The following is a 25,536-nucleotide window of genomic DNA, read 5'->3' as shown; positions in this document are numbered from 1 at the left end:
TTCCTGGGCGTCATGGTCAGCGACAGAGGCATCAGTCCTGATCCGGAGAAGATCAAAGCGCTCGCAGATCTCGAGGCTCCCTCAGACGTCAGTGGAGTGCGACGACTGCTGGGGATGGCCAATCACTTGGGACGTTTTCTTCCCCACTTGTCGGACACGACAGCACCCCTCCGGGCTCTTCTTCAGAAGTCCAGTACATGGGTTTGGGGTCCTGCACAGCAGCAAGCGTTCCAGAAACTGAAAGGGCTGCTCAGCTCAACCGCCTGCATGGCCCGGTACGACCCTACCTACCCCACGACTGTGTCCGCCGACGCCAGCTCCTACGGCCTCGGAGCAGTTCTCCTGCAGCAGCAACCTTCCGGAGAGCATCGTGCAGTGGCATTTGCAAGTCGTTCACTAACTCCGACGGAGTCCAGATACAGCCAAACCGAAAAGGAGGCACTCGCCGTGGCATGGGCAGTTGAACGATTCGAACAGTTCGTGCGGGGTATCCAGTTCGACGTCCAGACCGATCACAGGCCTCTCGTCACACTTCTGGGCAACGCCGAGTTAGACCTCATCCCTCCAAGAATTCAACGGCTGCGGATGAGGCTCCTTCGCTTCCAGTTCCGGGTGCTCTACGTCCCTGGGAAGCTTATCGCCACCGCCGATACCCTCTCCCGGGCTCCAGCTACTACGCAGGTTGCCAGTCTGGAAGTCGACTCCCTCGATGTAGAGCGCTTCGTAAACAACATCGTGAAGGGGTGGCAAGACCTTACTGCTCCGGGTCTTGAGCAACTGCGCAAACACCAGGAGGAAGACGGAACCTGCATGGATCTGGCTCGTCTCTGCGAACGTGGGTGGCCGCGGCGAGCGTCGCAAGTTCCTGCCCATCTACGTTGCTTCTGGAGCACGAGGAGCAACATCACAGTCTGTGAGGGGCTGCTGCTCTACAACAACCGGATCCTGGTTCCTGCGGTGCTCCAACGTGACATGCTGACCAGACTGCACGAGGGCCACCAGGGGATTGGCCGTTGCAAGGCACGGGCGCGCGAGTCCGTGTGGTGGCCGACACTGAACTCTGAACTGGAACAGCTGGTGGCCGGCTGTGAGACCTGCGCTCAGACTCGGGTACAGCGCCACGAGCCACTCATGGGTTCCCAGACTCCGAGCAGGCCCTGGTTTCGGGTGGGGGCTGATTTGTTTGAAGTAGGTGGACGTCACTACCTCCTCACGGTAGATTACTATTCGCGCTACCCGGAGGTGATTACCCTATCATCGACATCTTCCTCGGCTGTTATTGCAGCAATGAAGAGCATTTTTGCCCGCTTTGGCATTCCCACAGTGGTCGTCTCCGACAATGGGCCACAGTTCTCCTCAAGGGGCTTCGCCTCCTTCGCTGCTTGTTACGGCTTCCATCACGTAACCAGCAGCCCCCGGTACCCGCAGGCCAACGGAGAGGCTGAACGCATGGTGCGGACAGTGAAGGACCTGCTGGCCAAGACGAAGGATCCCTACCTGGCCCTGCTCGTCTATCGCGACACCCCGGGAGTAAGTGGATGGAGCCCAGCGCAACTCTTGATGGGGAGAAGACTGCAGACCACGGTGCCGAAGCTTGAGGAGGCCCTGATCCCTCGAACGCCTCCAAGGACTCTCTTCCACCAGCGAGACTCGTGTGCACGACGCCGACAGGCACAGGACTACAACAGGCGCCACGCCGCTCGTCCACTTCGTCCGCTGTCTCCGGGCGAAGATGTTTGGCTTGCAGATGTACCTGGAGCTGCGCGTGTCTTGGGGCCAGCAAGACGACCTCGCTCGTACGTTGTGCAGACGCCCACAGGCATACTTGAGCGGAACCGTCGTCATCTGGTCCCATTTACACCATCTCAGCCTGCAGTGGAGTCTGCTAGTTCGCCGGTCTCCGACACTCCAGCTGCATCGACTCTACCTCCAGTGCCTCATGATGCTTCGCCGCCTCCGCAACCCCTACAACGCTCCACTGCGTCTCCGCGGTCTCTGGCGGAATCCCCAGTGCTGGGCACAGCGTCGGTGCCCACGCCGCAGTCACCAGTGTGCCCTCAGCAACCGGGCAGAGTTTCTCGCTTCGGGCGACGCATCAAGACGCCCGAGAGACTTAATTTATAAAGACAGCAAGTTTGTGTCTTTTTCCCTGAAGGGGAGATGTAGAGGTCGCAAGTGGCGCCCCCTCACTCTGTCGCTCCTCCGTTCGAGTCTATATAATCGGCGGCTCGAATAAAGCACTTCACTTGCCGACTGGAATCCGATGCGTCTGCGTGTCACTCAACTCCGCGACAAACCAGTTCTTTGCAACCACCTTCCCACTAATGTTACAGCATTAAGATTGAGTGTGGCCAAGGCATGGAAAATTACAACTGCTCTCTCCCTGAAACCAAACTACAACACTAGATCCAGTCCACTAAAGCAGTGTTCATGTGAATGAAGCCAGTTTGAAAGTGCTGTGCTTTAATCGTTACGTTTCCTTTTGGTCTGTTGCCTGTTGCTCTCAACAAAGGTTACACACATGTCTTTAGTAGTGTACAACATGGTGCTATGTGACTGCAGCCACTATTTCAATGCCATCTCCCTATTTGGATGATGGGAGAATGAAAGTAAAACTGCAGATTGCGAGTGTTCATTAGGCCTGAACTAGAAAAAACTAGTTAAGTGCTTCAAAGTCTTAAGGCAATGAATGCCTGACTTTTTTTTTGTTCTAGTGTTGGGAATGTATGGAACCTTCTGTCCTTAAAGAGACGCTGAACTCGCCAAAAACATTTTTAAGAACATAAATTAAAAATAAAAGTAAAAAAAATTTCGTAAAAAAAAAATGTTAATTTAGTTTTTAGGTAGCTATACTTATTTGGAGTTAAAACAATTCCGAAATTTGGTTTGCTTTTGAGACGTTGAACCTGAAACAAAAACATGCTTAGGAATTGCACCTAGCTCAAAATAAGCTAGGAGCAACATTGTGCTAAATGTTTTTTTCTTTTTCAAAAAATTTTTTTTTTGTGACAGCTGTGTCTTATCCAGGCACTAAAAAACAATGTTTCTTGGGAGTGTGACATCCATTCAAATGAATGACCACCTCCCTCTACACTAGTGTTGATGCTTGGGTGCATTTTTGTCTTCAAGCTGCTGCTCTTGGTAAAGGGAAGCCTGTTAAATACAATTTGGCTTATTTCTCTTGCAGGGCCTGTCCTGAGAGCCATTGCTAAAGTTCAAGAAGAGGCTCTTGGCTGTGAAGACGCCGAGGGTGAATACTCTTCAGAGAATGACTCGTTTACCGTTTGGCAGCAGATAGCGCACCAGCACTAAGAGAAGAAGTATGAGTGCCGGTTCTGCCCTTTCTCCAGCTTTCGCACGTCGGGCATCACCCAGCTGCAAATTCCCATTAAATCCAATTGGAATTCCAACTGGTTTTAACTGGAACCAATTGGTTTTAATGGGTTCTAACGGACCACACTGGCCAATGGGTCTCACCAATTGGAATTATTTTTTCCAGTTGGAACCTGAATGGGTTCCCAATGGTTCCCATTGGTTCCCGTTGGTTCCCATTGGCAGTGACCAATTGGTTGTCCAAAAACCCAATTGGTACCAACAAGTCACCAATTGGTACCAATAAGAAAATTCCAATTGGAACTTAATGGGAATTTTCAACTGGGCAAAGAGCATGAAAGGACACACACAGGCGAGAAGCCTTTCAGCTGCCGTATCTGCCACAAACTGTTTTCACTGAAGAGTACCCTGCAGGCTCACGAGAGAATTCACACAGGTGAAAAGCCGTTCAGGTGCCAGATTTGCCAGAAGGCATTTTCACACAAAAGTAGCCTGCAGGCTCACGTCAGGGTTCATACAGGTGAAAGGCCGTTCAGGTGCCAGACTTGCCGGAAGACGTTTATGGAAAGCAGTCACTTGACGCGTCACAGGAGAGTCCACATGAGTGACAAACCGTACAGGTGCGGAACGTGTGGGGCTCCGTTTAACCGGCAGTTCCAGTTGAGGCGGCACGAGAGACTTCACAGTGGAGACCCGCCATTTCAGTGTGAGCAGTGTGGAGAAAAGTTTGTGCAGGAAACTCATTTAAATGCACATCAGAAGGAGCGTCATCCATGAGGAACGTTCGTTGTATACTAAAGAGTGGTGTAGCTCGACTTATTTGTACGGTGTCGTTTTACCCTTTCATGTAAGACCATCTTGAATGGACCTGTTAACTGATTGCCCATTCATGAATAATCTATGATCTACCGTTACTGACTGCCATCTATCACTCTCTAGAGTCAGGACAGCAGAAAGAACTATCACTTATAAAGAAGCCCTCGGTGCCCATCGTAATGAGTGCATATATCATATCTTCCGGTCTATAAGAGACATTTTTGCATAAGTTGTGCCTCACTGTAAGTGGCTGTTTTCAGTAAAAGGTTGGAGTACTGGCCATACTTTTATATGAGTTGCACCTATATATTTGTGTGATCGGCACAGCAAAGGTTAATTGAAAGTCGGCATATATGTAGTATGATCGCAATATATATGTGCAAGCGATAGCAAGCTTAAATTTTCTCGTCAGCCAATCAAAAGAGAAATGTATCCTCCGTGGCAAATTTCTGTTGTTAAGGCCCATAGTTATAGAAAAAAATGCATATAAGTGGCATAATTGTATAAGATGCATCGACGGAAATATTCGGTAAAAAAGTGTGCCCTATGTATTGTAGAATACAGTAGGTGCATCTTTGTTCTGCCATGCACCCCAGAAAGCTTTACTTTCTACTATTCCTGGCTACTTCAAGCTGAATGCACTTTTTTTACATTGCAGTCATGCAGCTAGGCACCTGCTGAAGCGAATGTAGAGAGCATGAAATAAAAAATGCGGCCTTCAAAGACAATATCTTGAAACCAGATATTTATGTGCAGCATGGAGGCTTCAACCAGTTCTCTGCACAATTCCTTCTGCATAATATCATTGAGATAACAAATACTATTTGATTATTTGAGCCAAGCTTTGCCGTCTAGAATTCATTCACCTATATGTTAACGATTTTCCTCCTAAGCATGTTTAGTATGCCCTTGTGTTTTTTTTTTCATTGCTAGTTTTTATCTTTCATTAGCTTTTTTGTATGTTGATGTAATGTTTTGCATATCATACAGCAGATCAGCAGAGGTTTGTGGTCATGAAAAAAAGTAATCTTCGTAGGTATTAGTATCTCTTGGTGCTCTTTCATTTGAGGCATAATCCTCCTTTTGGCATAGGAATGTGCTAAGACAAACTCAGAACTATGATAAGCAAACAATTATACTTGGAATTGAAATTGTGAAATCCCCAACCATGCAAAACCCCACGTCTCGTTTATACTTTCCTATCGATATCACCTCTTTCTCACATTACAGAAAAATACTTTGTGTTTTGTAATGTAACTACTACTCAATTCTGAACATATGGCTTCTATCAAGACCATGTACATTCAGGGCCGTACCCAGAAAAAAATTTCGGGGGGGTTTTCGGGGACAACGGCGGCCATTTTGAAAGTGTCTGTTGTCTTATTTTCGCCTATGAATCATGTGCATCGGTGGCATATAATGGAGAGTTACAGCAAACCGGAGAACCGGTCCCGGTTTGGTACCCGGTAGCCGGCCGGCGCCACTGCGCGTGCGCAGAGGTGGAGATTAAAATCGGCTGGCTGCCTGTGCACCGACCAGGGCCGTACCCAGAAAAAAATTTCGGGGGGGGTCAGAACCCCCTATCCCCCCCCCTGGTTACGGCCCTGTGTACATTTCAGTATGCATTGATTATCATCCCGAACATGTCGTCCAGTCTTGTCAAACAAAACATTTGTCATGCTCTTGTCCGAGTTGTTTTTGGTAAAGTGTCGTACAGTTGTTTGTTTGCTTATGTTTGTTGATGTTGGCGTGGTCTTTTTTTAGATTTGTATTCTTGTGTGCCCTATCACTGTTCTCTGTAATGCTTTTGGACCTGAAGGTAATAATAATAATAATTTTATTTGCACATACTGCAATGGGCACATGTGGTGGTGTGCGGGGCTAGGCAGCTAGGTGAAAAACCCTTACGCAGAGCGCCTGCCAGCCCGCCACCACATGTGAAAAAACATACGACATATACTTGTACAGAATATACACAATACAGAAAGTACATGCAAAGGAAAGAAGGTGGTAAACAAGTAAGGCATTATGACGAGGATGCCAGCTGCATCCCATACATCCTGGCCAGCTCTCGTGACTGCCCCGTTTGACGGCAGGGGGCTGCGCACACTAAGGGAAAGTTTCAAAAAGTCTCTTATAGCAGCTGGGAGCAGTGAGGAACTGTGGCGCAATGTCCTCCCCCTCAGCTCGTCAGGTTGTTCAGTTCTCTTGCGAATTCTAGCAACTGTCGAGAGGTAGGTGCCTGACAGGGAACCGTTCAACATCCGGCAGGCGAAACGCGCACGGAACACTTGGCGCCTATGTTGAAGCGGGCGCCACCCAAACGCCTTCAGCCGGTCACAGTAGCTGGTGTCCAGTCCAGAGACATATCCAAGTGCCCTGCAGCATATTGTTGCTAGGGGTGTCGCGAATAGGGGTGTCGCGGACTTTTGTTGAACCGGATTTTTAGGTCGAACTTTCGCGGTTCGACTGGGTCGAACCGGTTCGACGAACCTTCGAACCTTTCACTAGATTCGACCGGTTCGACTTTGCGGACAGTGTTGCCAGACCTTAATACAAGCATGTCTAGCTTTGGAGAATTTTTTTTATGCAAAGGGTTATTTTATTTTGTGAACAGTTGCAATCAAAAGAAGCTAATTCTAATCACTGAAGAAAATTAATAACTCAATTTGTTTGTATTGTATTAACGGAATAAAACCAATCAGCGCTGCCCTTAATTCATCTTTTAGCCATCACCATCCAATCCGAAGCCAACTGGCCAGTCTGTCGCGCATGCGCACACGAGTCGAACCTCAATACAAGGTTCGTCGAAATTGCCACTAAAAGTTCGAAAAAGTCGAACCTGGTCGAACTCGAACCTCGGCCGGTTCGCGACACCCCTAGTCGCAAACCGGCCGAGGTTCGACTCGTGTGCGCATGCGTGCTGGCCAGTTGGCTTCGGATTGGATGGTGATGGCTAAGGAAAGAATTAAGGGCTGCTTTGATTGGTTATTTGAGTTAACACAGTACAAAAAATTAAGTTAACTTCTCCAGTGATTAAAATTAGTTTCTTTTAATTGCAACTGTTCATCAAATAAAATAACCCTTTGCATAAAAAAAAATTCTCCAAACCTAGACATGTTTGTATTAAGGTCTGGCCACACTGTCCACAGAGTCGAACCGGTTGAATCTGGGAAAAAGTTTGAAGGTTCGTCGAACCAGTTTGACCCAGTCGAACCCCGAAAGTTCGACCTAAATGCCAAACAAATACAACCTTGCCTTTCTTCAATTCTTTTACTCTGTCCCTGCATTTTTTTTTTTTGCTAGCTGAATAAGCAAATAAACACTAGGAGAGGGTGGAAGTGCAAAACAGATACAACCTTGTGTTTGTCCAGTTTTACTCTGTCCTTGTGTTGTTTTTTCATTGGAATACCATGCATCCCTTAGTACATTTCTACAGGATGTCCCAAATAGCGGTCAGGCTCTTTAAATCGGCCGCAAAGGCCGACGACCAGTTCGCGCTTTCCGCTTTTCCCTCGCTTCCTCCTCTCCCCCTTCTACCCTGTCCACCACTGGCTGTTTCCTCCATCCCATGGTGAGGAGGATCTTCTGCCTTGCAGAATCTCGACTCTGGTCGTCGGCCTTTAACCTATCGCGCTACGATTTTGTGCAGCGTTGCCCACAAATGGTGCATTTTTTTTCGTAAAATTTGCAAAGAGCGAATTTACCGTGGAAAAAGTAAAGAAACAAAAAGGTAAGCTTTTTTTTTTCTTATTTTTCACACGAACTACAAAGCGCTCACCACAAATTTTATCTAATCTTAATTATTTTTTTAGCCGCGTTCGCAACTTTTTTTTTTATTTTATTTTATTTTATGGGAGCGCCCACCATGGTGCAAATGGGTTCGTAAACACACGCGGACCCCCTTGGAAGTATCGACTGCACATACTCCACTGAACTTTTTTGAATTTTATTATTTTATACTTTTTCGAAGAACTGGATCGAGCTTCACAATTGCATTGCTTTGCCTAAGATCGACTCTGATCGACTAACGGTGGACCAGAATAGAGACTGACGGACAGCATTCAATTTGTAGTTAGGGGATTTTATAGTTCGTTTTCCGTGATTTCACGGCCATTGAGTGACACTAAGGCACCTGTAGGTATTTACTTTCACAAATTTTGTGCGCAAGCATCGTATCCAAATTTAAACGACCAGAATATACAGTATTGATATGCCACAAAATTCAATTATTGAAAACATGATTGCGCAAACAAAGCAAAGGTTGCACAACGTTTACGCAAATGAAAGATTCAGAACTGACTACTGTTGACCAAAGCTCGACTGGAAGGTCTTCTAATCGTCTTCTAATGGCGGAAAAACGGGGCGGCAAGGGTACGATATCTTCACCCTAGCTTTACACTTTGTGTCATTCGACGGAAACCCAAATAGGATTATGGAAGCTCAGACCGCTGGTTTCCTACGTTTTTGCCCACAAGCAATATGGTGAAAACTCTTCAGGAAATATTTCGGTGGTAAAGGCGAGACCATTAGAAATTGAACAATCCGGCCAAAACGCGCCCTGTCGCATTCCTGACGCGTTTCAGCCGACGGCAAACAAAAACCGAAACTAAAGCGTACAGAACACCAAAAAACGAAGATATTCTGTGTAACTCGAACGTAAAGGTAAATAATCAGTTTTGTTTTTAGCGAAGTTTATATAGTGTACTAAATATTAATGTACTAACAAAAACCATCCCACTGAGGATACCAATATAAATAAAGTCATAATTATCCAATCCAATTCGATAGAAGCCTAGTGCCTTGACACCCCCAACCCCGAGTGGCTGAACCACTGTGGGCTGAACGGACACCACATTACAGCGTTGCCAGATGGTGAAATCTGGTACCAGATTTGGAAAATCTGGTGAAATTGGGGGGCTACTGGTGTTGATGTACCGGAACGGCTACACCAGACAATATTTGGTGAAAACTGGTGAAAAATCTTGAGAAATGGCTTGTCACTTGCATTAATCAATTTTGCACTGTTTTGTTAGCCTTTTGTTAGTGTATTTATGTAGCCTATTTGCAATCGTTGCCTATTTGTTTATGTTCCATATTCTTATGGATATCAGCGATGGATGTGCTTTATATGTGTCAAGAGATAGTCCGTGCCAGTGTGTCTGGACTTTGTGTGAAGTGTTATGTGACTAGATGTCATACTTATCAGTTTTTTTCTTGAAGCTTGACTTCAAAACCTGTTATGAACTGAACTTTATCATGGCGTTGTATTTCGACTTCGTTCTTATGCGTTTTTTTTCTCTTACTGCTGAGCAGACTCCTTTAGACTGCGAGCGTCTTGAAGTGCAATATTATGTGGTCTTTCTTACGTGTCGGTGGCCTTCATTAATTTGAATTTTCCGTCTAAGGACAACCCAACACCAACATCTCATAAATATGGTATATTAAAAAGTAACAATGCTGATAATGCGCCACAAGTCTGCTTTCTTCCTTTTTTATTGTGCTGCGATGCCTTATATTAGTGAACCTCCTGAAAGCTACCCTTTGCGAGTGCATGCGTAAAAAAGCTGAAGGAATTGGAAATACGTAATAGACGCAATATTTTAGTGCTGGTGAAATCTGGTGAAATTTCGGCCAGAATTTGGTGCCGAAGCAGCTTTCCAATCTGGCAACGCTGCCACATTATCGGACCAACTTTACCTGGCTGCGTACATCCAGTCCTCTCTGGAGTACGCCACCAGAGGGGGCCTGGACTGAGGCCCCCTGCTCATATTCTTTGGGCATAATAGAGTTTCATCTCTCTCTCTCTCGAATAGATCAGCGGGATTCATGCGTCCGGCTTCCTGTCGCCCAGGTCAGTCCCGAAATAGGGACTCCCTCCCGAGTGGCTCCGGCCCAAACTCTCAAACCTGTCCCCCAGTGAATCCAATGCAGGGGTAAAGCGCTAAACACATGTACGACGAAACCGTCCGATCCGACGTGCGAACTGCCGGAATGACCTTTGGGGGCGAGGGTTTTCGTAGCACCGGAGAGCGTCGAAAACCCTTGCTTCCGACCGTCGTATTGCGTGGTCGGACGCCGGATCGGACGGTTTCGTCGTACATGTGTTCCGCCGACAAGGTTTGACCCGTTTGACCAGAGGAAAATTGGCGACTCCCTCGCCGGGGGGTGATGTTTTTAGTTATTTTGCCCGATCCCCCCCGAAGGTTATCCATGGTGATATCCTACACCACCTGGTGATAGGGGGGCGAAAATTGGCTTAGAAGGGCAGGAGGAATCAAATAATGAGAAAAGAGTCAAAGTACAGGCTAGCTGGTGGAAGTCGACCATTTCGTCGTTTACCCTGAGACTGGGGGTTCTAAAAAAAAAACCCAGTCTCAGGGTATTGTTTGTTTGTTTATTTCTGGGGTGACGGGAAAGGGTGGACACCAGGAGATTGTGGGCCTCCGTTGATGGGGCGAGTCACTACCTGGTGGATTAGGGAAGGGGATGAAAAGGGGAATAGGAGAGAGTAAAAGAATGAGAAAAAGGGCAATCTTTGCATACTGTGAGTGCTATGCAGAGAGGCTCAAGAAGGGACATAAAATGTTCAGCAAAGCGCCACCGCAATAATGTCGCCGTCCCCGCCACGCCGGGAGCAGACCTTGAACCGACCGCAAGGAAACGCTCCATCCTTCCTCCGTGCCCTACTGCCCGGGAGTTTTTGTTCCAGTTCGGTACCCACATGACGGCCGGCCAAAACGTCGCCCCTCCTCCTTCTCCGGTGCGGCCCCAGCCCTGCCCCGGCAACGCAGCAACAGAAACGGCACCGCGGCACCGCTATGTTAAAACTCTCTAGTCACTGATTCGCTGGATACGTGATCAATTACCGGCGTCTGGCCGACTCCCTAGTAAAGTCAAAGTCTGTCTTCAAGACCTGTTTCTCGAAGGAATCTCAGAAGTGCACGGAACGCTCTTTCTGTCGCCCCCCGGTGACCCTCAGGATTCAATATGTCGCTGACAGTGGCATGTACAAGTCCTGCTTGGGCGTATCTCTGAAGGAGCGTTCTTCTGGGTTCTTCATGAGCAGGGCACAACAGGAGTGCGTGCTCCGAATCTTCTCGATCCCCACAGTCTGGGCAGTTGGGGTCTTTTTTGCGGCCCATCTTGTGAAGCCGCTTTCCCGTGTATGGACACCCAGCCCGGAGTCTGTGTAGCAGCGAGGCGTCGGCACGTAGAAGGTTCCGAGGAATCGTTGGAGGCGGCTTGCCAATCGTCACTCCAGGATGTGGATGAAATTGCTGAAGTTCAACATGAATTAATCGATGCGCCTCGTTGAATCGGTCCAAGAGAAACGTCGGCGCCTGATCATCGTCGGCCCTTGCAGCCAATGTGTCTGCTCGCTCATTGCCGGAAATTCCAACGTGAGAGGGGATCCACTGCATGGCGAGGGTCCACCTTAGATCCTCCACTGTTCGAGCCTCTAATGCAACTCTTGCCAGTAGTGGCGTGCGTTTATCTGTTCGTTGGAGCTGTTGGAGTGCACATTTAGAGTCGGTTAAAATTACAGCCTCAGTGGGCAACGTAATGTTCTTGATAGACTCAAGTGCTCCCCAAATTGCCACCAGCTCTGCCGTTGTTGATGACGTCACAAAGTTGAGTCGTCCAGCAACATCAAAGTCCATTTCTGGAATTGTGATTGCAACTGTTGCTGTCTTCTTGGCCTTGTTGATGGATGCGTCTGTATATACCTGAAGCCAGTCCTTGTAGTCGTCATCCAAGCGTTCTAGAGCAGCTGACTTTGCAACAGTTGTCAGTATATTTGCTTTTCGCTGCGGAAGAGGTAGACTTTCGCATATCACCAGTGGTGGACGTGTCGAATGCGGAGGCAAAGAAGGAAGGAACTCTCCAGGTCCTCCAATCTGTCGATCGAATTGCACTATCAGATATGCCCCAGGTGAGAGTTTCGTCTAGCCCGAAAGTGAGATCGGATGCTAGACTCATTGGGTACAGCACTCATGCGACTAATGTTGCGCATGGCTCTCTCTTCCAGTCTTAGGGAAAGCGGCCATTCCTCGGAAGACACAAGTGTTGCAATATTTTCCGCCGAAGGGGGGAGCCCCAAGCAGCTGCGAAGAGCGATTCGGTGGAATGTGTCAAGTTCTCTAATTTGGGCTCTTCCTATGGCTAAAAGAGGGAGCGAGTACAGGAGCCTGGACATTATGAGACCCTTATAAAGTTGGAGAAGAGCGCGTTGTGGAGCGCCCCAAGAGCATCCACCAAGGTGTCGTATGACTCGCAAGAGCCGTCGGCATCGACCCAGTGTCCTACGAACTTCTGGCCTCCAAGTCACGCGGTCATTCAAGACAACTCCGAGATAGGTGTGCTGTCTAACCCTTCTGAGTGGCATCCCAGCAAGTTTCAGCTGCAGTGCGTTTTGTGGTGCTCGACCTGCAGGCTGGTATAGAAGTGAAGCTGTTTTTTCAGCTGAGAGGGTAAGGCCCAATCTCGATATCATTAGCGCCGTGGCATCAACGGCCACTTGAAGGCGATTGCGAATTGCGATCGCGTTCTTCGAGGGTCCGACGCACCAAATTGCAACATCATCCGCGTATATGGCCATTCTTGTACGGAGATTGGAGTGTCCTGTTGGTAAGCAACCAGGGAGGGTAGCCATCGCTATGTTGAAAAGCATGGGGCTCAACATGCTGCCTTGAGGAACTCCTCGGTCTGTTGGACATGGTGAGCTAACAGCTTCAGGCACTTTGACGCGGATGGTTCGTCCAGAAAGGAACGCCTTGATAAAGGAAAGAATCCGTCCACCAATTCCGAGTTGCTTCAGCCGGTGGATGATGGTGAAGTGAGGGAGAGTGTCAAATGCTCGACTGATGTCTAAAAACACACAGTGTACCATCTTCCCTGTTGCTTTTGCCTCCTCGAGGGTTGACGCAATATCTCCAATGGCATCGCCGGTGCACCTTTTTGCTCGAAAGCCTGCTAGTTCTGGTGGAAACGCTTTCATCCTATCCAATAACCAGGTGAGATGGCGAAGGACCATCCGTTCAAGTAGTTTGCCTACACAACTTGTAAGTGACACTGGTCTGTAGGACGACGGCAGCGCGGCAGGTTTTTCTTGTTTGAGTATTGGGACGATAGGTGACTCCTTTCATGCGTCAGGAATGATGCCGCGGTTGTCCATACGAGGTTCAGTTTTTCAAGAACATCAAGGTGGTAGGCAGGATCGACGTTTCGGAGCGCTTGGTAGGTTATACCATCCGGTCCTGGAGCGCTCTTTTTGTTACACTTGTGAAGGGCTTCAGTGAGCTCCGCCAGAGTGAAATCGGATTGGCTCGCCAACATTGCCTCGTTATTTTGATCTTCGGTGAGTGGAACTGGAGGTAGTCGTCCTAACTGTTCCCGGTACTGTAACGGAGTGGATGACTGCCGCGAAAAATCGTCCGCTAGTACTTCCGCCACCACTGTCATGGGCCAACCGGACTCGATTGCAAGAGCTGCAATAGGATGACGCGGAATTTTCGCGCCGGCGAGGGCTCGAGCGAGTCTCCAAGCACGTCTACCACCACCAGCACCGCCGAGCGATGCGCATCCGTGTCTCCATTGCCATCTTTGAAGTTTTTTCGTATGCCGTCTAAATTTAGCGTCGATCCGGTTGTAGCGCGTCCAGTCCCATGAGGCGTCCGTGCTAAGTTCCCTTCGCTGTGCCTGTCTTCAGGCTGCGCGGAGATTTAGCCATTCCAAGTCAGGTGCAGGGCATGTAACGGGCACCGTGACAGAGCGCGTGGCAAGTCGCAGGCACTCCGCAATACAAGATGTTAGATCTTCATAGTTGCCACTTTCAATGGCGGTAGCAACATACTGACGAAATAAATCCCAGTTCGTAACCTTACAGGTTTTTACATTTTTGGGGCTTGTAGTTGGATGTGTCACTCTGATAGGCACGTGGTCACTTCCCTCTGTGTCGGGTCGAGCCGTCCATAACCCAAATATTTCGGAGGACACCAAAGTCAGGTCGATAGTAGTGGGGCTGAGCCCCTTCCTACGAAACGTGGAGGATCCATCGTTTAGAGCTCGGAGTTGAATCTCTGCCATGGTAGCCTCTAGCTGTCGTCCTCTGGCGTCCGTTCGTCTACCACCCCAGGCCTCGTTGTGAGCATTAAAATCTACGCAGATGATAAGCTGACCGCGGCTTCTCTTTTTAATCTCTTCCAACACTTTTGTGTTCCAGACTCCGTGTGGCGTGATGTAAGCTGAAACAATCGTTGTTTCGCATCCTTTTATTCTAACAATTACGCCGGAGTACTCCTCCATGGCCGAATTCAAGTCCGAAAGGTCTATGGGGTTATGATATACATCGTCACGTACAAGTATCGCCACTCGTGACCTATCATTTGGATTTATGGGGGCACTGTGGTAAAACACATATGGAGAAAGGCGCTCTTCTCCAGGTACGACATTCGTTTCTTGAAGAGCCAAGACGTCAGCACGCTCAGTTTTCAAAGATTCGCGCATCCCTGGTAGGCGCGTGCGCAGCCCATTTACGTTTTATTGAAGAATGGAAGGAAACAATGGACTGCGCCTTTGTTGACGAGTGCTATTCTTTTGGCGAGATATTGGAGCTCTTTGTCTGTTCGGGGTCTTCTGCCCATGGTGTCGCGCATTTGAGTTACTTGGTCCCCCTAGCATGCCCCCAGAAGGGGAAGCATTGCCTGCAAAATTGTAACAATTGCCCGGGCCCACGAGGCTTCAAATTTAGACAATATTGCCAGGGATATGTTTACAACTGTCTTGATAATGGAGACCCAGGCGGGTGTTGTTGCGATGGGTAAGCCTGAAGTCTCGTCGCTTTCTTTCCTTTCAGTGCTTCGTTTTGTTGCCTGACGCCTTGGAGGCGCCTGCGAGGAAGGTTGCTGCGTGGACGACGTTGGCCTTTCATCACTTGGGACATCATTCGGTGGTACTTTGTTGATAACGGTTTTTTTCTGGCAGTCCTCAGCTACGACAGAAGCGTAGCTTTTGGCGCCTGCATTAGAGATCGTTGGCTCTGATTCGTCTTGCATTATGATCTCAGCGGTGCCAGTTTTTTGTCTCTTTTGGGGATCTAAGGCTGACTTCGCTTCGCGGAATCCCACTGAATTCTTCTTTGAGTACACTATAATGTCATGCTCTTTAATCCATTTTGGACAGTCATGTGATGTGGCTTGGTGCATTCCACTGCAGTTGGCGCATTTCACTTTCGTGGACTGACATTCAGCACCCGTCCCGTCATGGTGTTGCCCATAACGGCAGCAGGCCTTCGGACGTTGGCAGGCGATTTTCTTATGGCCAAATCCGTTACAATTGTGACATTGTAACGGTCTGTCTGTGAACGGTGAGACTGGATAGCGAACGTGCCCTAGAAGCACGTAGCTTGGCAGCTTAGTGCTGGAGAAGGCGACCTTCACGACGCGGGAGTGTCCAAGTCTCCGAACGTTGGCAATCTTGCAGCATGCGTCTTCAGCGCGAAGATTGCGCGCAATATCGTCTTCTGTGATTTCAACGTCGACGCCTTGGATGACACCGTACGAAATGGGCCCTGACAGTGGGGAGTAGGTTCTTACTGGAACACCGCAGAGCATTGCAGTGTTCAGTAGAGTTTTCGCTGCCTGCCCGTTGCGAACATCAACAGCGATCAGGTTCAGCCGATCGTTGGGGCGCACTTGGATGATGCACTCTTGGCAGAGCTTCTCAAGGGCTTCGGAAATTTTCAGGCTGTTGAGCGCTGTAAGTCTAGTCTCTTTTTTCACAGGAACGAAGATGACAGTGAGGCTGGTGTTATCTTGCTTCTTTGGTTGTTGCGGAACGTCTGGAGATGAGTCGCTGTTCTTTGGACGACAGCGCTTTCTGCCGGATCTGCGCCATTCGCCTCCGGAATCTTCGCTCTCCATGTTGGCGGTCTCTGAGCAGACAGATCGACTGCAGTCCTGGGATTCATCGAGTGCGCTGCTGGCCTGGTGTTGTGCTGCCGTGATGGATATGTCGTTTTCGGAAAGAAACATACCAGCATGCATCCCTTTTCTTGCTGTGCAGGGAGCTGCCCTAGCTCCTGCCGTCCGAGTAGACCCCCAAAGTCCAAGGGACCGACGAAGTTGCGTAGAATAGCAAATTCCAGAGATAGAAGCTTTTGCATTCCGGCTCAGATCACTTCGTCGTCTTTCCTCTCAGGGTAAACTGAGTAAACGACGAAAAGGAATCAAATGTTTGTCTTCAGTATTCAGTATTCAGTTGCACCAAAACCCTTTCGCATCAGGGCGGTCGTTCCGAAAGGAACGTCGCAGGCGCGTTAAAAAGAAAAAAATGTTGATATGACGTTAAGAAAGAAAAATAACAGAAAAAGAGAAACCACCAAAAATTTGTGTCCACCACTTGGTCCGTAACTCCAGACGGTCTGACTTGGCTTGGCTCCCATGTGACCCGTTCGTCCGCTACACGGCGACACTACAGCGCCACAGCGGCAACACTGGTCACAGACTCTCACAAGTCGCAACAGCCGCCGCGGTCTCAGTGGAGTCACGACATCGGACAACTGATGCGCAGACCTCAATGAAAGTTTTTGAGGTGGGAGGCTCTGTGTCGTCCTGGCTCGCTGGGGCCCGGAGGGCTAGCTGGCTTCGGACTCCTCAGCAGTGCGGCAACACTTTTCCCACCTTGCTAGGTGACGCTTCGTCGCTTCCACCAGCTCTGCCTCGCGTTGTTGAAGCAGCGGCTGTGGTGGTCCTGTGTTCTGCCGCTGTTCGTGTTCTGGGTGTTTCACCAGGCCCAGGACTTCGTCGATGGCCCTTCCTGCCGTTTCGCTTGGTTGTAGACGCGGGCACTGGCCGAAGATGTGATTGATGTCCTCGTCCCCGAGGCCACATAGCCTGCACGTCGCGTCATCCCCGAAGAGCTCTTGTCTTCTTTTCCGCGTGAGCAGTGCGCCGGTCCGGGCCTGGAAAAGAAGGGCGCTCGCTCTGTCTCCCCGATAGTGGTGGTAGGGAGCTGGTGCACTCTTGCGTTCCCGATATCGGGCGAGCGACCGCTTCTTCTTCATTGCCTCTTGCGACAGACATGTTCCCCTCGCAGTGATCTCCGTTCGTGTTGTCCTTGTCCACTGTTTCTCGCCAGTGGCCGCATGTCGCTCTGTGCCTGCACTAAATTTGCTGTCTATGGCCGTTATTCTCCTAATCCACCCTGTTCTAATTCCCCGGTACTTATGTGGTGGTACATTCGCCTGGCGTACCTTTCGCTGGATAGGAACGCCAGGCGACCAAGGTAGTGGGACTTCGATTTGGCCTCTCTTACCTCGTGGGTCGACCACCCCATTTCCCCCGTCACGCTGCGCAGCAGTTTGCTCCCAGGAGCCACCGTCCTATCTCGGTCTGATGTCTGTCGAGAAGTTTCAGTTGGGCTGATCCGAGTGCTACCGCGTCGTTTGCATATGTTATTGCTGGGACTGCTGTTGTCTTCCATAGCGTTCTTCCTACCGCATATGTATTGTAAGAGTGTCTCGCCAGATGCCAGACTTTTCCCTTCAGCTTGCTTGATTTTGCCACCACTGCTGCTTCGTGTTTGGCCAAATAGTCGTTAGTGTTCTGGATTTTGATACCTAGGTATGTGTATTCTGTAGTTTCTTCGAGCTGTTGGTTTCCAATGTGGAAGTTTGCTGTCTTCGTTGAATTGAACGCCATCCACTGAGTTTTATCCTTGTTAAACCGGAAGCCATCTTGGTGTGCTACCACTCCACAAATGTCCAGAAGGTGCTGCATATCCGCCTCGGACTCGGCGAGCAGCACCAAGTCGTCTGCAAAGGCGAGGCAGGGGATCCTGGTGTACTCCTGATCGCCTTCCTTGATCACAGTTGTAAAGCGAAGCCCAGGGCCTTTTTCCTCTAGTTCGGCAATCAAGTCATTGATGTAGATATTGAAGAGCGTAGGAGACAGTGGACATCCCTGTCTCAGTCCGATTTCTGTTGATACATCTTCCGAGGTGTATGGTCCGAATTTGTAGGAGGCTTTGCAGTCTTCATATAAGCTTTCTAGTAGTTTTATGGTCTCAGTTTCAAATCCAATATGTTTCATTTTCCTCCACAGTTTGTCATGGGGGACGGCATCATAGGCTTTTTCAAGATCCAGGAATGTCAAAAACAATTTAGACTTCTCGTAATTTTTCAATTCTATGGCCTGGCTCAGAGTAAATATGTTGTCGCTAGTTCGTCTGTTGGGTCTGAATCCATTCTGTGCTTCGCTTAGAATGTTCGCCTTTTCGCATATATCTTGCAGTCTTCTGTTAAGCATGCTCGTAAACAGTTTGTAGACGTTGCTTAGGATTGTAATTGGCCTGTAGGAGTTTAGGTCCATACGGTCTTTACCTTTTTCTTTGTAAATTAGTTGGATATTTGCCTCTTTCCAGGGCTGTGGTATTACTTTTTTTTCTAATATGTCGTTATAGCAGAGTCTTAAATTATCCAGTGCCTTTGCTTTTAGTGCTTTGAGGAATTCATTGGGAATGTCGTCCCTGCCTACTGCTTTCTGGTTTTTTAGTTTTTTTACTTGTCTCTTTAGTTCCATCTTTGTTATAGGTTCGGTCATAGTTTCCTTCTGGCTTGCCGCTTGTTTGGGCTTGTCCCTTGGATCTCCTGCTGGTCGTCGCAGTTTATTTTGCTGGCTCCTGAAGTGCTCAGTCAGCCAAGCCTCAATTGCCTCTCGTGTAGTGAGAAGTTGTCCTTGCTTCTCCAACATGTGTTCCTGTGTAGAGTTCTTTTTCGGTTTCATGGAACTAATAAAATGCCAATATTTCTTGCTCCATGTCTTCCTGTCTCCTTGAATCTCCCTCTCAGTGTGTTTGTGACAGCATTCAATTTTTGTTGCCACCAGTGCCTTTACCCTGACTCTTTGCTCTTCGTAGCACTCCCAAAGGCGATCGATGTGGCTTTGTGGATCTCCTCTTTTCTGGGCCCATCTATGCTGCCGGCTCCATTCACGCCTTTTCCCAATTTCTTTCTTTATCTCCCCATCATACCACGGTCTCCTGTTTTCTCGGTATCCTCCCTTGCTCTTTCCCACCTGGACATTGGCTGTCTGAATTATTTGGATCGTCACCTAATCTAAGTCTTTCTTAGACTTAGGTTAGGTGACGCAAGCTACCGCCCGCTACAAAAGGTATAGCCAGTAACATCTATTCATTTAATTAGGCATACATCTGTCCATATGATGCATATCAACTCATATGGTCTAAATAAATAACAAAGTGTTCCATGTTATCTTCTATATGCTTATTTCCCTGCGAAGAGACAAAATGCACGCGTGTTTTTCCATGGAATGCACAGGAGCACCACAAAAGTAGACTGATTTCTTGAAATGCTGTATAGACGCTAGCGCCATTTGAACCTCTAGTGCATATTATACAACGTTACTAAAACACTCAGTTGGGAAACTCGCCGTCGAAACCTGGGCCGCTGGTGTCCACCGTGACCGAGCTAAATGCGACAACAGCGCCACTCTTTATCGTTTGTCTGTACTGTGGTTACCTTGAGCTTTTCGAAAGCCTGTTTTTGCGTAAAAACAAACGGAAAAGACTCTTTTTGTATGAAATTTATTGGAGATTAGTACAAAAAGAGGGGCGCGTTATGTTTTTAAAATCTTTAGTTTGCAGGGTTTTGCGGCAGAATAAATATTGTTTTTATACAACCATGCCTAAGCGCTGCTTTCAGGTAGCGCGTCCGGACCTAGGTGCATTTTAACTTCGGTATTTCGACGCGGCGCGTCCGCCGAGGAGACGGGGGTGGCACCCCTGTAACCTCTTCCACTGTATCTGTTCTTAAAGCCAAAATAGAAGTGACGTGCAGTTCCTCGAGTGGCCGCTGCGGGAGAGATGGTGGCGTTGTGTTCGTCATTAGCTCGGTGCTCGCAGACGGATTGGGGCCATTTTTTCAAAGTTGTCTCTATGGGAGTTTCCCAACTGAGTGTTTTAGTAACGTTGATATTATAATAACTCTATGCACTAGTGACTCTATGCGTTAGTTTGAATCTGACCTAGATAAATATGTTCGCTCGTTTCGTGTTTATTTATTATGTAATAAACCAGATAAATGAAACTTGGCAGAAGAAACGAACAAATAGTTGTTTTATTGTGAATCGCAAAATAAATGAAGGACACTGGCTAGGTAGCGCTATCCACCGCCTATTTATACCCAATTCAAATTATTTTGCCTCCTCTATTCATTAGTATAGCGTTTAATCTCGAACCCAGTTGACAGTGTGCAACTGGCGTTGGTGTGTGTAGAGGTGCAAAGAACAGGCGAGTAATACCATTTATTGCCTTTAATTCCCCTTACTTTCAAATGTTACGTCGCAGCGGTGACCGTATAACGTCCGGCGTTGAATGAGAATCGTCACAGTTGTTGTTGACGCTCTTCTAAAACGTGTAAAGCTTCGTTTGCCGTGTGTCACGTCCGCGGCGTTGTTTTTCTCACCCGATCCCTCTATTTGGCAGCGTTCAACGTGCACATCGAATGGATTTTCTTATTGCTAGACGCTTCTTGAGGTCCCATAAACGTTGTCCCATTCGTTATCTTCAACTATTAAATGTGAGCGGTCAGAGATCCGATGCGTCTCTTCTCCGAAGCGTTCAAAGCGGGTCTCCATGCGCCGATTTCTTTCGCGGTTCTTCGTTGTATGGGAAAAATCCTAGTGATCTAGATTTAATCCTTGGAGGCTTTGTTCACAAAGCTCGCGAACGTTTCTAAGGAACGTTTTAATGTACTTGTTTGTTTCTCATTGCATGCTGTGCCGCGTCCGCGATCGTGCTTGCGATGTTGAGCGACCTGTGTCGCTTCAAATCGCCGAGTTTTGACCTCCATTGCAACGCCGAATGGTAAATTGCGCCCCCCCGTTTCGGCGTTTGCCACGAGAAAGTCAAACGTGCGGGGGAACCAGAGTGGTACGAACAAAGTGAATACGCAGAGAGGTAGCGTCGACGCGATCGGGAATTTCGTTGTCGCCTCGTTCTCGCAGGATTTTTATCCTGCGAGAATTTTGTAGTTTGTCTATTTTTTTTAAACTACTATTACGTATTACGTAAAAAAAAGAAAACACCTACGGTTGATGGCTTACCCTATTCGTGGCAGCCGGAAATATAACCAGTTTGCTAGCCGGATTTAAATCGGGATTGAGACATTTGGGCTTGTCATTTCAAGAAATAGTGGAAGACAACAACAAAAAACAATTCTAGCTTTTAAAGAGACCATCGTAAAAATCATCACCTGCACAGAATTTCGAGAGTAGAATGGAACCACCAGGTTGTACAACTTGAAGAATGCAGTGCACGCAATAAAGCACAAAAAACCAACTGCCGCGACTGCTGATCCCATCCTAGCCGGTATTCCATAGTCTTCAACTGAGCTTTCCTTGCTGCACTACCAAGATGGCAGCAGTCCTCCAGGCTGATCTCTTGCTATGTGCTTGTTGTGAGCTTTGCTTGACAAACGTCTCTTGACAGCAGTCCGTTCATTGCTCCAGTTTGAGCGTGTTGAGGACGTTACATTGGTACATAGCTAGGCTTTGCAACATCCCAGTCTGCTGTGGTACTTTCATGGGTGCCTCTGGGCAGCGTTTCCTTGTCGCCATAGCCACGTCCACTGTTTCCGGCGAGCTTCCATTATGCGTTATGCATTTTGCACGTTTGATATTGTCATTCTTAGCAGACACGTGAGGGTTTTGAAAGAGTGAGGGTTTTGAAAGAGTGAGCGTAATTGTAGTGGCTGTGGACTACGAGCTGTCCACTATGTCTATGAGCAAAAAGTTTGGGCTCAAAAGAGCTTTAATCTTATGCAACTTTTCATTGTGTTGTGAGGAAATCTCAAGCTCGGAACTCTAAATGGCATGCCTCAACTAACTGCCTGCTCGTTCCTGCATGTAATGACTTCTGAAAGGCTCTTCTAAGCCTGCCTAGGGGGTGCGTGAACTTATTTTCGTTCGGTGTCACCTATTAAAAAGTGGGCTAAAGCTAATTGTGGCGAGGGTTACACAAAGACGTTCTCACTCTCTAGGCACGCAACATCTGTTTGTTTGGACAATTTCCCTACCGTCAACATGAAAACATTTTTTCATACCATGTGCAGGCGCATCTGTTTGTTTCTTTGCGGAGCACCATGTCGGACCGGAGACGGCGGAACGTGTCGGACCTGGGTCCGCCTCCGCGATGGCTCAACTGCCCCAGAAAGGGAGACCTTGTAGCAGGTAGTAGACGTTGCTTACTTCTAGCGCTATGCCACAATCATTGCTCTTCTTTTTTTGCAGTCTGGTAAGGACTGACCTTATGTCCTCCGCTCTCCCTCGGTCAGAGAGGACATAATCGCGGCCACTAAATTTAGCTAATTCCAGAGGCCTGCATTGAAACTCTAAGGAGTTCTTGTGTGTCCTGAAATTATACAAATTTTTCAATTTGTGAAAATTAAGGGCTCACAAACATTAAAGGTTTTACAGTATTCGTATCTGGATGTGAGAAATAAAATGTTGTCGATGTAGTTAACCTGCTCCCGTTTTTTTTGCTCCCAGAGAAGTTCTTGCCGTTCAAGACTCCGCTGAGCGGCGTCTACGACTCCCAGGTGCCGGAAGCTAACCGATTCTACCCTTCCATGCTGCTGGCATCGTTGGCGAGATACAAGGTCAGCTTATTGCACACTCGGTTGCATACACTTTTTGCTCGATGGATGGTTTCTTCAAAGAAGTGGAAACTCGGGGGTCAACTTGGAAACGAGGATGCAATTTCGGTTGACGATGATCGTCTTCATCAACCGTATGTTTGTTACGCCGCCTCGTGGCCGTGCTCGGAACTACCTGAAACGGACGCGCCGTCGAGGCCATCTCAACTATTCCCGCTGCAGGTTGGCAAGCATCGGACGTCCGTTAGCTAGAAACGCCGTGCACCTTGAACCACAGTCCGCAGTTTTAAACGTCGTTTTGGCTGCCGAAAATTTGCCAAATCCTCCAGGCCCACCGAGACGTCGAGGAAAAGAATGTGCGCCAATGAAGAAAACAGCACGCTCGGCCGTTTAGTTGCGCTGCAACGAGGATGGCATTCTCGGGACCGCAAAGAGGTTGACATCCTGATGTAGAAATGGAGCTCGTAAGCTTCGTCAAAACACGAAAAGCATCGGCACTTCCTGAGGCCACGGAAATTATTTGAGCCTAAGCGAGTGAAGTTGCAATAGCAGGAGGTGTGACTCGAACGGAGTTCGAAGCAAAGGGGGGGTGGTCCGAAGGTTCACGAAGCGATTTGGGTTTAGTCTTTAGCGACGAACATCAGTTTGCCGGAAACTTGCAACCGATTACTGGGACGAAGGGGCAAGGCCGATCGGACGCCAGTTTATTTCGACGCGCTAGTGGCGTACGCAGTAGACGAAAAGGGCACAAAAGAAGATTCGGTCGGCCAGATACGAGGAAGAGCGGACATTGTGCCGCCGAGTTTTCGATGGACGCGAGCTTGCATCGTTTTCGAGCAAGCTCACTGGAGACCCAAAAAAGGTGTTTGTGCAGATGCACAAGAGAGGTTATGTGACTAGTGGCCTGGTTGAGAGGTGGGTCAGGCTGGTTAGGCAATGCCGTCCAGGTGCTAGCTGCACGAGGGACTTCTGGACTCGCACCGCAGACACCTCGCAAACTCTGTCAAGATTGAGCGAAGGGGAGACGGTCATCATTCCCGGAGGCGCGGCGAGCCAGCTACGGCTGTTGGAGGTTGCGACGAAGGACGCAACCCGCGTAGAGCTTGCGTAGAAGACTGGCTCCAGAAGGCTTTACGCGGGTCGGTTAACCAAACGAGACTCGAGCTAACTTTGAGCTGGATTGCGACCGCATGGGACCGCATTCCAGCTGATATGATTGTCAGATCTTTCCGTAAGTGCCGTATCTCCGATGCATCGAACGAGACTGAGGAGTTTTTCGGAACATAAAAGCGCTTTGAGACGGACGTGAGTAGGAACGACGCAACACAATGCGCCGACTTCGACCGTTTAATTGCCAGAAAATCGAGGGTATAAATACGCCGCATCGTGGCGTCATTCGAGCAATCCCACGCCACGCCAGTGCTCGCGAGAACTGCATCTCTTTGTCGCCCAAATCGATCGACGCCACGCCGACACGTCAATCCCCGTAGTTTTTTTATCGGGTCTGTCTCTGACTTCCCTTACCGTCTTGTCTCTATGTTTTCTAATGACCGTGCACCAATGAAATTCAGGTTTGCCCCCACAGTCGTGGCAGTGCATCGACAAATGACCGTCACGCTGTCCGCTCACGTTTTGGTTGTGTTTGCGCAGTCTGTCGTTTAGACAGCTTCCCGTCTGTCCCACATCCTTTTGGCCGCACGTCAGCTGGATGTGATCGACAACTCCTTCCGCACATTCAACGAATGGGCCGCGATTCTTTTTCACGCAGCCAACCGGTGGTTAGCGGTACGGGTCCGTCAGCTTGCGCAACTTGGCAAGTTTTTCCGGCGCAGAAAAAACCCGAGCATTTATTGTGCGCGGTTTTGCGCATGTAAGGCCACTTTCTTTTGGGCCATATCTCGATCTGGACTCGCTGCTACTCGTAGCTTCTTTAAAAGCCTTTCTGCACTCGACACCGGGAGCGTCCCCGGAAAACCGGCAGCCACCGAGCGTTCCGACTGCTCCTTCCGACCCGAAGGCATCGCATGACGACGCGACCTTCCGATGGCGTTCACGAAGCGCAGATTTACAATTCCTCTCTTGACGAGTTTCGAGTGGGACGAAGTGAACGGCAACGGGGGCTCATTTGCTCTCGGTTGGTATTTCCAACACGCAGGTTGCTCCGAAAGGGTGAGCCTAAAAACTGTATGATGTTATCCGCAGGTACATTGTGCGTAAGCTTGAGAGGATCTGGGACGTTACTAAAAACTGTTAAAAGGCTGTTCACCACCGAGGGGAAGTGAGTGGGGGGGCAAACCTGAATTTAATTTGCGTACTGTTATTAGAAAAGGAAATCATAGAGGCAGACCCAATAAAGAAACTACGGGGTGGATACGTCGGCGTGGCGTCGATCGATTTGGGCGACAAAGAGGCGCAGTTCTTGCGGGCATTGGCGTGGCATGGGATGGCTCGAATGGCACGATGACGCGGAGTATTTCTGCCCTCGATGTTCTTACAATTAAACGGTTGAAGTTAGCGCATTGTGTTGTGTCGCTCCTACTCACGTCGTCCCTGTCTGAAGCGGTATTGTGGTCTCAAAGTTGGGGCACCAACTTGCCCCAGAATGCGCATTACTCAGCCGCAAGACTGAGGACCATGCCTTGTGGGAGGAGAGGGACAAAGTGTCTAGTGAGGACACCGACGACCTACAAGCACGCTGACAGTTTGGACGT

General features: G+C 48.7%; 2 protein-coding genes across 3 annotated transcripts in view; both read left to right on the top strand.

The window, feature by feature from the left end:
- LOC115310946 (gastrula zinc finger protein XlCGF7.1-like) overlaps window positions 1–4,877 on the top strand; it is a 44,379-nt gene extending 39,502 nt beyond the window's left edge. The window contains exon 4 of the mRNA XM_042286463.1: window positions 3,188–4,877. The gene's annotated coding sequence lies outside the window, so the exon portion shown is untranslated. The remainder of the gene's footprint in view (window positions 1–3,187) is intronic.
- A 15,498-nt stretch (window positions 4,878–20,375) lies between these two features.
- The window catches only part of LOC8027349 (mRNA-capping enzyme), a 29,750-nt gene continuing 24,589 nt past the window's right edge, over window positions 20,376–25,536 (top strand). The window contains exons 1-3 of one of the 2 annotated variants that reach the window (XM_029969450.4): window positions 20,376–20,460; window positions 22,283–22,400; window positions 22,719–22,828. In XM_029969450.4, coding sequence (XP_029825310.3) covers window positions 22,313–22,400; window positions 22,719–22,828 — 198 coding nt within the window. In that variant the 5' untranslated portion in view covers window positions 20,376–20,460; window positions 22,283–22,312. The remainder of the gene's footprint in view (window positions 20,461–22,282; window positions 22,401–22,718; window positions 22,829–25,536) is intronic. The other variant, XM_040499710.2, reaches the window with a different exon arrangement.

The sequence above is a fragment of the Ixodes scapularis genome, unplaced genomic scaffold (assembly GCF_016920785.2).
Source record: "Ixodes scapularis isolate PalLabHiFi unplaced genomic scaffold, ASM1692078v2 PGA_scaffold7__128_contigs__length_106722199, whole genome shotgun sequence".
Lineage (NCBI taxonomy): Eukaryota > Metazoa > Arthropoda > Arachnida > Ixodida > Ixodidae > Ixodes > Ixodes scapularis.
Note: the sequence above shows the minus strand (reverse complement) of the source record. Positions and strands in the feature narration are given on the sequence as shown.